Source organism: Ictidomys tridecemlineatus, chromosome X, assembly GCF_052094955.1.
Source record: "Ictidomys tridecemlineatus isolate mIctTri1 chromosome X, mIctTri1.hap1, whole genome shotgun sequence".
Classification (NCBI taxonomy): domain Eukaryota; kingdom Metazoa; phylum Chordata; class Mammalia; order Rodentia; family Sciuridae; genus Ictidomys; species Ictidomys tridecemlineatus.
This window is the reverse complement of record NC_135493.1, coordinates 75,536,840-75,548,857: the sequence shown is the minus strand read 5'-3', so window position 1 is coordinate 75,548,857 and position 12,018 is coordinate 75,536,840. Positions and strand designations below refer to the sequence as shown.

The following is a 12,018-nucleotide window of genomic DNA, read 5'->3' as shown; positions in this document are numbered from 1 at the left end:
ATTGTAATATAAATAGCACTAACTTTGTAATTAATATCATTCTACCTTTGATGGTCTCACAGGCAATTCATGAATCCAAGAAAGCTCAGGGTTAATGTTAATAACATCACTATCATAGAGTTCCTAATAGAAATGGCAGAGTTTATTCATGCTGTTTTCCCAGTTCCTAGTGCATAGCAGTATTGTCATGAATGGGTGAATGAGTGAATGATGATAGAGGACTGTAGCAGTAGACTGGGTAGAACCTATAGATGCTCCTTTGGCATTATAGATGATCCTACAGCATCTCTAGGACCAGCTTGCAGGCCCATCTAACTTCTTTCTCCTATAAATAGAATACAGAATAACAAGACTGAGAAGGTTTATCTCTAGAAGCTTTGTGGGGGAAAAAGGAAGAAATCATTTAATGACCCTTTAATTGTTTTTAGACAACTTTATCAGATAGAAGTCTCATACTGTACAATCTACCTATCTGAAATATACAATTCACCTATTTAAAGTGTGTATTTGGTGTTATTATAATACAGTCACAAAGTGGTGCAACCCTTACCACTACCTAATTCCAGTACATTCATTATCATCTCCCCTGAAAGAATTCCCAAACCCACTAGCAGTCAAGCTCCTCTCCCTCCAATGCCTAGCCACAACTAATCTACTTTCTGTACCTATGGAACTGTCAATTTTGGACATTTCATAGGAGTGGAATTTCACAATCTGTGATCTTTAATCTCTGGCCTCTTTCACTTAACATAATGTTTTCAGGGATCATCCATGTTGCAGCCTGTATCAGTACTTTCTTTATTTTTATTACTGTGTAGGAGCTTTCTGAGCCAATAACTTGTGGTTTAAGTTATCATAGCATTTCCTACATTTTGGACAACTGAAGGAACTCATCTGAAACTGAAGGGAAGCCAGCATGAATACAACCCAGAATGAATGAGATTACAGCCATCCTCATCTTTGGCAGTGGCACAAATACTCGGAGCCAAAGATCTGTCTTAATAGGATGGCAGGCCCAAGTTCTGTGTTGTGACCTCCTGCTGGCACTGGTCTAGTCTGGGAAGGGCTTGTGGGTATAACGGGATGAGGCAAGTGCCTCATAGCTTGTGTTTCTGGCTTGGGCAGAGCTTGGGTGCAATTCCTCGTCTTCAGACATCTGAGGAAAGTATGTCGGGGATCTCCTGGTTCCATTTGTTCTATTTGCCAGTGGGCAGAGTACTGCACTGTGCAGACAGGTTAGACAGTTTATTGTAGGCTGATGAAAGCAGATTAAAAAACCATCAGCTTGGTGGGAACCTAGCTCAGAATCCAATCCAAATGTCAGATGAAATATTTACACAGCCAGGAGATAAACCAAGGGAAACAGTGTGCCCTTTGTGTGTGCCTCTGAGTGTGCAGGCACACACAGAGCTGCTGACCATTTGTCAACTTCCAAGATTTATTCTGCTGCTTCTGGCAAGGGACAGCCTAATGATTTAATAGCTTGTCAACACCTACACAGAGAAACAAGGACTGGCACTTCCTCATTTCTTATTTTCTTTGCTTTAAATAGGAATTCCTATTCTAAGTCACTGGAACCTGGAAATCAGACTGTCAGGTTTCCCTTGACTTGAGTGCACAGTTCCTGAATCTGAGCATGATGAATGTTATAACTTTCCTGTTATACAAACACAGGGTTGCTACCCTCTCAGAAGAACCCATTGAGTTCATGTCCTAAAGCTTGAGTGTTTGCTTCAGACCGTTGCCGTGAGCCAATTTCAAATGGAGTGAAACTGTTTTGTTTCTGTCCCATGAACCTCTTGAGTTGAATGCCTGCTTGAGCAATCCAGTGCCTGGTTGCCACATTTACATTTGAGATGGAGAAGTTGTTTAAAGGATTTTAGTGGGGGAGATGACTGGATTTTTTGTGCAGAGTAGTATTCTCCAGGCATCCTTGGGCAGTTGCAAGTTCCCTGAAAGCAGAGACCATGTCTTCTTCATCTCAGCAAATCCCACAGTGCCTAATTCAGCATCTTTCCCACTGTCAATTTTGTTGATTCATTTTCAGATAATTCAACCATAATCTATGAAGAGAGTTATATTTTATATTGGAACAATACCTTGGGTACTCTGGGCCTTTTTCTCAAAGACAGGTAATAGAGTGAAGTGGTATATAGAATATGTCATCTCAATATGCACATACTGCAATATACATCTGAATGACCTAGGCAAATTCTGATTCAGTGAGTCCAAGGAGGAACCTGAGATTGTGTCTTTCATACAAGCTCCTGAGTGATAAGATGCTGCTGGTCCAGGGACCATATTTTGAGTAGCAGGGGCCTACATCTATGTTGCCCAATAAGGTAACCACAAGGCCCTTGTGCTTATTAAACATTTGAAATATGCTTAATCCAAATTGAGATGTGCTGTAAGTATAAAATGCACCCCAGATTGAAAGACTTAGTAAGAAAGAATATAAAATATCTTATTAATAATTACATCTATTACATAATGATAGTATCGAGAATATATTAGATTAAATAAAATACATTTTAAATTAATTTTTCCCTGCTTCTTATTTGTTTTTACAATGCTGGGAATTGGACCAGGGCCTCACACATGCCAGGCAAGCACTCTGCCACCAAGTTTCATCTCCTGCCCTTTTGTAAATTTATTTTGAGATGGGGTCACCCTAAGTTGCTAAGGCTGACTTCAACTTATGATCCTCCTGCCTTAGCTCCCAAGTCACTAGGACTGCAAGCATGCACAACCATGTCCAGATTCACCTGCTTCTTTTTATTTTTTTAATGTAACTACTCAAAAATTTTTAAAACTGCATATGTTGTTTATATTATATTTTTACTAAACAGCACTTGATCTAGAGTAGGAATTAGCAAACTTTTTCAATAAAGAGCTAGATCGGGGCTGGGGTTGTGGCTCAGTGGCAAAGTGCTTGCCTTGCATGTGTGAGGCACTGGGTTCAAGCCTCAGCACCACATAAAGATAAATAAACAAAATAAAGGTATTGTGTGTGTGTGTGTGTATATATATATATATATATATATAGAGAGAGAGAGAGAGAGAGAGAGAGAGAGAGCACTAGATCATAACTTTGGTTTTTGTAGAGGGGGTTGAGGGGAAGGATGGGGTTGTGGGGACAGGAAGGACGTTAGAATAAGACAGACATTATTATCCTATATACATGTATGATTACTGAAGTGACTCTGCACCATGTACAGCCAGAGGAATGAAAAGCTGTGCTCCATTTGTGTACAATATGTCAAAATGCATTCTAATGTAAAATAAATAATATTTTTAAAAAAGGGAAAAAAGAAGAGCTAGATCATAGGGGTTTTTCAGATTGTATAGTCTCAGTCTGATCTACTCAACTCTATTTTAACATAAAAGCAAAGATAATATGTGAATTAATGAGTGTGGTTGTGTTTCAATAAAACTTTATTAACAAAAACAGATAGAAGTGGTAGCCTTGAAAACAATGGCCTACGATCATGGTGAAAGCCAGCAACCTGGCAGCCATGAGAGTGGGCAGAATAGTGTTGGAGCTCCTTCCAAGGCTCATTCTCAAAGACTATTATTTGGCTTCTCTGCTGGTTCCTTGGAAGACCTTTCTTGCAAAGCTTTCTTTATTACACCTGATTCAAGAGCACACTCAGTGTGAAAAACATATCCTTGGGGCATTTGTCAAAAACAATTAGAGGCAAATTATTAACTTCACAACTGCCTAATGCAATAGATAACAGCATAGGCAAACAGTCCTAACCAAAAGGCTTAAAAGTAAACATTAGGGAATGAGATGTTCGGGGTCTTTGAAAAGCTTCAATATATTCTTGGGAATCTAGAAGGCTATACGTATGCACAGGGTGGTGTGAGTACCCAAGGCTGTACGCAAGCTGTGAAAAGGCCTCTCCTCTCACCTCTGGCTGACCTTCAAGCTTTACAAAGTATAGTGATAAGGCAGATTTGTCAACTTCTTAGCTGAATGTTGAGGACATGCCCCCCAGCACACACACATATAGAGAATCTTGGTAAAGACTGGGAGACTAGGCCTAGGAATACAGCTCAATGGTAGAGTCCCTGCCTAGCATATGTAAGGCTCTGGGTTCAATCACCAACACTGGAACAAAAAAAAAAAAAAACCTAGAAGACATACTGGTTCTAGGAGTTTAAGGAAATTTCTGTCCTGTCATCAGCTGGCCACTAAGCTAACCATCAAAGACTTCAGTGACTACACATGACAAAGAATATACAGATTTTACAGAAATTATGCCAAAAAAAATCACTAAACAAATAAACACTAACAGCAATAACAACAAACTCTGGAGAAGGGGAAAATCTGATTTCCAGAGTTACCACATTATATAAATTTAAAGTCCAGTTTTCAACAAAAAATACAAAATATGTAAAGAAACAATAAATATAACCAATATGTAGGAGGAAAAAATGATCACTGTAAACTGTCCCTAAAATCATCCAAACATTAGAATTACTAGACAAAAAAAATAATCAGCTGTTTTATATTATATACACAAATAATTAAACTATGAGAAAAAAAGCTATCACTAAAAGGATAAAATAGGGCTGGAATTGTGGCTCAGCAGTAGAGCGCTTGCCTAGCATGCACAGGGCCCTGGGTTCAATCCTCAGTACCACATAAAAATAAATGAATGGAATAAAGGTATTGTGTCCAACTACAACTAAAAAAATAAATATTTTTTTTTAAAAAGGATAAAATATTTTTTAAAGAACCAAGTAGAAATTCCATAGTCGGGGCTGGGGATGTGGCTCAAGTGGTAGCGCGCTCGCCTGGCATGCGTGCGGCCCGGGTTCGATCCTCAGCACCACATACCAACAAAGATGTTGTGTCCACCAAGAACTAAAAAATTAATATTAAAAATTCTCTCTCTCTTCTCTCTCTCTTTAAATAAATAAATAAAAGGTTTGTTAAAATTCTCAACCCTTTAAAAAAAAAAAAGAAATTCCATAGTCAAAAAGTACAATATCTGAAATAAAAATTCACTAGAAGGGCTCAACAGCAGATTTAAGCAGGCAGAAGAAAGAACCAGCAAGTTTGCAGAGAGGTCAATTGATACTATCCAGTGTAAGGAGAAGAGAGACAAAGGAATAACCCATGTGAAAATATCAAGCAACCCGTGTAAAAATATCAAGCAGAAGAAAATAAAAGGAAAGAAAAATATATGAAAATATGTGGCCCAAAATGTCCCAAATTTGAGGAAAAACATTGATCTTTATACCTAAGAAGCTCAACAAACTACAAGTAGAATCAACTCAAAGAGAACCTTACTGAGACACATTACAAACTGCAAAAGCCAAAGACAGAAAATTTGAAGGAAGCAAGAGAAAATCAAGTCATTATTACAATGAATCCTCAATGAGACACCAAGTCTGATCAGGAATCATGGATGCCAGAAGGCAATTGGAGGACCTATTTAGAGTGCTGAAAGGAAAAGAAAAACTGTCAACCAAAAATTTTATATCTGGCAAAAGTATTCATTGAAAATTAAAGAGAAACTGGGTGCAGTGGCACGTGCCTGTAATCCCTGCTACTCCTGAGGCTGAAGCAGGAGGATTATAAGTTCAAGGCCAGCCTAGGCAACTTAGCAAAAACCTGTCTCAAAGTAAAAAATAAAGACTAGGGGATATAGCTCAGTGGTAGAGTACCCCTCAGTTCAGTCCCTGTAACACACACACACACACACACACACACACACACACACACACACACACCCCAAAAATAAATGAAGTACAAAATAGAAAAATATTTTATTAAAAAAAATCAATGAACCCAAATATTGGTCCTTTGAAAATTTCAGCCAAGTTGACAAAACTTCATTTAGGTAAACTCTCTAAGAACAAAAAGATTCAAATTAATAAAATCAGAAATGACAATGGGAATATTACCTCCAACTTTACAAAATAAAAAGGAGTAAAAATAAGAAAAAGGGAATACTATGAACAATAGTATGCCAACAAATTGTGTAACTTAGAGGTAAAATTGTGTAACTTATGCCAACAAATTGTGTAACAGGGAATACTATGAACAATAGTATGCCAACAAATTGTGTAACTTAGAGGTAATGGACAGATTCTTAGATTCACAATATCAAAATTAACTCAAGAAGAAATAGAAAATCTGAATAGACCTATAACAAGTAAAAGTGGTGGAGTTAATTTTTTAAATCTCACAAAGAAAACCCCAAAATGATTTCACTAGCTGATTGTATGAAAGAATTAAAGAAAAATTTATATTGATGGTAATTAATTTTATTCCTCAACTGGACTAGATCACAAAGTGTCCAAATACCCAGTCAAGCATTATTTCTGATTTTGTCTGTGAGGGTTCTTCTAGAAGGCATAAGCATTTGGATCAGTACACTAAGTAAAGCATATTGCCTTCTCTAATGTTAGAGGATATTAAACAACCACTGAAGGCCTAAACAGAATAAAAATGCAAAATTTTCTCTTTCCTCCTTTCCCTCTCTTTATATACATGACTGCTGAGCTGGAACTAGATAGTTTCTCTGGAGAACCCTAACTAATACAACTTCTCAACTCATTCTATGAGTCCAGTGTTACTCTAATACAAAACCAGATAAAGCAATCACAACAAACAATACTACAGTGGAGCTGGGAATGTAACTTAGTGATAGAATGCTTACTTAGCATGCATAAAGCACTAAGTTCAATCTCAATGAAAGAAAGAAAGAAAACTACAGACCAATATTCCTTATAATACAGGTAAAAATCCCTAAAGTACTAGCAGACTAAATCTAGTAACACATATAAATGATTATGCACCATGATGATTGGGGACTTATCCTAGGAATGCAAGATTGGTTCAAGATATGAAAATCAGTCAAAGTACTGTACCATATTAACTAGAATATGAAATATTTACAAATAAATTTAACAAAAAGAGTGTAAGATTTATACTCTGAAAACTAAAAGGCACTGTTGAAAGAAATCAAAGAAGACTTGCATGCATGGAAGGGCATCTCACATTCATGGATTAGAAAATTTAATAACTTCATATTGTTAAGATGGCAATTCTCCCAAAATTGATCTGCCAATTCAGCATAATCCCTATTAAATCCCAGCTGGTTTCTTTTCTTTTTTCTTTTTGGCAGAAATTGACAATCTAATCCAAAACTCCGTATGGAAATGCAAGCGACCCAGAATCCCCAAAATAATCTTGAAAAGGAAGAGGACTCACACTTCAAAACTTACCATAGAGCTACAATGGTCAAGATAGTGTGATACTGGCATACAGAGAGACATATAGATTAATGGAATAGAACCAAATGTGCAGAAATAAATTCATATATCTGTGGCCAATTGATTTTTCACAAGAGTGCCAAGCATATTCAATGGGAAAGGAATGGTCTTTTCAAAAATGCTGCTAGGAAAACTGGATTTCCACATGCAAAAGAATGAAATTGGATCCATGTCCCATATCATATACAAAAATTAACTCAAAAGGAAGTTTCAGCAAAACTATAAAACTCTTAGAAGAAAACTTAGATGTAAATCTTCATATTCTTGGATTAGCTTCAAAGAACACTATCAAGAAAGTGAAAAGACAACCCACAGGATGGGAGAACATATTTGCAAATCATATATAGAGAATTTATAATCTAGAATACGTTTTTCAAAAAACCTTAGAACTCAATTATAAAGGCAAAATAATCCAATTTAAAAATGGGCAAAGGATGTGAATAGACATTTTTCCAAAGAAGATGTACAAATAGCCAATGAGTACATAAAGAAACACCCAGCATCACTAGTCATTAGGAAAATACAAATCAGAAACACAATGAGATACCACTTTGCTCTTACTGAGATAATAATAAAAAAGATAAACAATAGCAAGTGTTGACAGTATGTAAAGCAACTGGAAATTTCATGTGTTGCTGGTGGGAATATAGAATGGTTTAGCCTCTTAGCCACTTTGGAAAACAGTCTAGCAGTTCCTTTAAAATTTGGACTTACTGCCAGGCATGGTGGCACACATCTGTAATCCCAGCAACTGGGGAGGCTGAGGCAGGAAGATTGCAAGTTCAAAGCCAGCCTCAGCAATTTATTGAGGCTCTAAGCAACTTAACAAGACCCTGTCTCAAAATAAAAAATATAAAGGGCTTGGTGTGTGGCTCAGGGGTTAAGCATCCCTGTGTTCAATCCCAGTACCAATAAAAAAAACTTGGACTTACTAAATGACATAGAAATTCCACTCCTAGGTATATAATCACATGTGTTCACACTAAAACTAAAAGCAGAAACAATCCAAATGTACATCAATTGGAGAATGGATAAACAAAATGCACATACATGTAGAGTCATCCCTTGATCTCCTCGGGGGATGGGTTCCCTGGAATCCAAAATCCAGGGATGCTCAAATCCCTTGTATAAAATAAAGTAGTATTTTCATATAATCTACATATATCCTCCTATATACTTTAAATCATCTCTATTATACTTATAATAACCACTACAGTATAAATACTGTGTAAAGATTTTTTGTACTGTATTGTTTAGGGGATAATGACAAGAGAAAACCTTGTTCATCTTCAGTACAAAGGTAATTTTTAAAAAATATTTCTGCCTACTCTTTGTTGAATCTACAGATATGTAATCAGAGTATACAGGGGGCTGCAGAGGGCTGAGATTGATACACACACACACACACACACACACACACACACACACATCCATATTAACTAGAATATGAAATACTTACAAATAAATTTGACTATATATAAATTTAACTCTCTCTCTATATATATATATATATATGTGTGTGTGTGTGTGTGTGTGTGTGTGTGTGTACATTCTAATAGCTAGCCGTTTGTGTATGCTAGATATTGTTAGCATGAGCAAACTAATTTTCACAAATTCATATGAATTATTGCCAGAGCAGTCTAGGATATGAGGGTTTTTTTAAATTTTTGTGTGAGTGTGTCTGTGTGGGGCCATGTAAATGAAATTGAAGATTATACTGTGCATTAAATGGGGTAGAATTCTGTAAAACAGCTGTAAAACAGCTTTATTAATTAATTTGTGTGTGTGTGTGTGTAGATATAGAGAGACAGATATAGATATATAGAGAGATATATAGATATATGTATATATACAGATATATATTATATATCATATATATTATATATCATATATATTATATATCATGTATGTTATATATCATGTATATTATATATCATATATATATATATAAAATCTCCCCTGAGGATACCAAGGGCCAAGGGCCAATTGTGTGTGTATAGATACACATTTATCATTCATCAGTTTATGGATATATGGGTTGTTTCTGCTTTCAGCTATTATGTGTGTTTATTATATATTATATACACATGAATACATATATTATTGTGTATATTGTATATTATATATACATACACATCATATGCAATCATAAAAATAATAAAGTACTAATACATGTTACAGCATGGGTAAACCTTGAAAACTTTCCAGTAAATGAAAAAAGACACAAAGAGCCACATATTATATTATTACATTTATATCAAACGTCCAGAAATGCAAACTCATAGAGACAGAAAGTAGATTAGTGGTTGACAGAGGCTGAAGGAAGGGGAAATGAATGCCTAATAGATATAGAGTTTCTTTCTTGGGTGATGAAAATGTTCTTGAATTAGATAGTGGTTGCGCAACCTTGTAAATATTCTACTTATGAATATACAAAATTGTGTATTCTAAAAGGGTGAATTATATCTCAAGGATAAAGAAAGGAAGAGGGACAGATTTGGCCTATGGGATATAGTTTACTGACCCTGATATAGAACAATGGTTTTTGGAATCACGCAGGCCAGAGATATGATTCTAAATTTCAACTTACAAGCTCTGTGACCTTGGACAAGATACTTACTAGCTTTAAGCCTTGCTTTTCTTCTTTATGTGGTGGGGCTATGGCCAGTACCTCCCTCTTATTGTGTGAGGATAAAATTAGGTCAAACATAAACTCCACAAAGGCACTCTATCTCCAAGACCTTGAACTGGCTGGCACTCAATACAAATGAATGAATAAATAAAAGTTAGCACAGTCTCCAGCTCACACTAATAAATAACAATAGCAAACCCTTATGTAGCACGTATTGTATGTCAGGTACTATTGTAAGTGTTTTGCCCAAGTATCTCAAAAATATCTTTTTATGTGAATTCATTCAAATTAGGATACAAACAAGGCCCATACATTAGGCTTGTACTTTTTAGATTTAAGATTACTTGATAGGATTTTAGTCCTCATGAAAAAATTGGGTCTAATCAGCTTGAAGTCTCTCTGAACATCCCAGATTTCATAAGACTAAGGGCTTTAGGATGGTCTTGCAAGTAGGTTTTCGCTCTGTCTCCTGTCCAAACCCCCACCCCACCACAGTCCCCACACCACTGTTGGTTGACCAAGGAAATCTTTGGTTCAGCTGTATAAAAGTAAATGTAATTACAGTCATTCCTGGGAGTTCCTTACCATTATGCCTAATTACTCTACTGCATAATAATCATTATGTGTATCATTAAAGATGTGTCAGATTGACTTTGTCATGAGTTTTATTTGATTTCAATACTAAACTGCTCCAGTAGGCACAGCCTTCAGAGCTTGTAGATTGTGATCCCTACCAGGGAGCAGGGAACTAGCTGTTGGCAAGCCTATAGCCAAGCACCCATGCCATACCATCCCATCCCTTTTTTTCCCATTCGCTTTTGTATGTGCTGGTTCTGCCAAAGCCCAGGCCAAAGGTGCCTGCCTGCCTGTCCTTCTTCTTTGTGGGCTGTACATCTGGGCTCAAAGCACAGCAGTTCACACTTACAAAGAGAAACAGCCAAAACAACAAAACCCTGCAGGCACTGCCAGCATCAACCACTGCTTCCCCCGTCCGCAGGGATCTCAGTCAAGCTTCTTATTGACTCATTCCATGCAGCATCTTCATTATTCTCCCCATTTTGGAGATGGAGAACATGAAATGAGCTGATGTGTCCAAAGTCATTGAGTTCATCATTAGCAGAACCGGAAAGAGAACCGGAGGCTGTGGATGCTGAGCCAGAGCTTCTGTGGGAGCCATGGCCAGGTCAGGCTCCATCCGTTAGGCATTCCTCTCTGGTAATGGATACATTTTCAGTTTTCAAACATATTAAATGAAGCTGTCCGTGCTGCTGGGAAACTTCCTGAGAAGGAAGCAGAGGAAAATACAGGGGTGGAGATGGGTAGCAGCACTTTCCAGTTTGAGTTTGTGAGCTATGTGATCCAAGCTGAGGGCCTGGCCCAGAGGCTGCCCAATGCCTTGTGCATCATAAGGCCACATGTCTTGCTGCTTGTCAACTCAAGGTAGCCACTAATCAGGTAAACCCAGTGTTGAAGAAATAGGTAAAACATCTCCAATCATTGCCTAATGAACCTGCCCTTTGAGTACTTCATAGACCCAATAAGTGAGTTCAGTGCATGTTGGCTCAAATGCTCATTCATGCAGCCAGCCTTGAATGAGGACCATCTTAATGCCCTGCTTTGTGCTCAGAAAGCATCTTTGTGCTGTGTGGTTCTGCCTCCTAAGAGCTGCACTCACAGCCTAATGGGGAAGAAAGACATGTAAACAAATATGTGAGAGTGAGCTGGAGTGCTATAAAAGGTCTCCTGGAGACACAGGGAAGGGAATGAGGAACTCTGGCTTTGGGAAGTCAGTGAAGACTTCAAAGAGGTTACATTTGAGCTGGGTCTTGAAAGATGAGCAGAAATGGTCCCGGCTGAGAAAGGAGGCCAGACATTCTCTGCAAAGGGAATAGTGAGCAGAAAGGCAGAGAAGTGTGACAGAGCATGAAGGAACCCAGGATCCTTTTGCAGATGTAGAGTAAACAAGTTGCCATTATGTATCTGATGACCTTCATAATTTAAGGTCAGACTTCAAGGTGGACCATCACTCCCATTTGCTGCTTTTCCATGGATGTACCCTGCTTTTGTGATAGCCTGTTGGCCTTTCTGTAGTT

At 37.4% G+C, this 12,018-nt stretch overlaps 1 protein-coding gene across 4 annotated transcripts in view; it reads left to right on the top strand.

The window, feature by feature from the left end:
• The window catches only part of Hdac8 (histone deacetylase 8), a 226,671-nt gene that overhangs the window by 173,181 nt on the left and 41,472 nt on the right, over positions 1-12,018 (top strand). Inside the window, exon 10 of one of the 4 annotated variants that reach the window (XM_021719923.3) lies at positions 7,146-10,576. The exons of the other annotated variants lie outside the window; for them this stretch is intronic. Within the exon in view, the coding sequence (XP_021575598.1) occupies positions 7,146-7,160 (15 nt within the window). The 3' untranslated portion in view covers positions 7,161-10,576. Of the gene's footprint in view, positions 1-7,145; positions 10,577-12,018 lie in introns of those variants that run through there. 4 annotated transcript variants of the gene reach the window in all.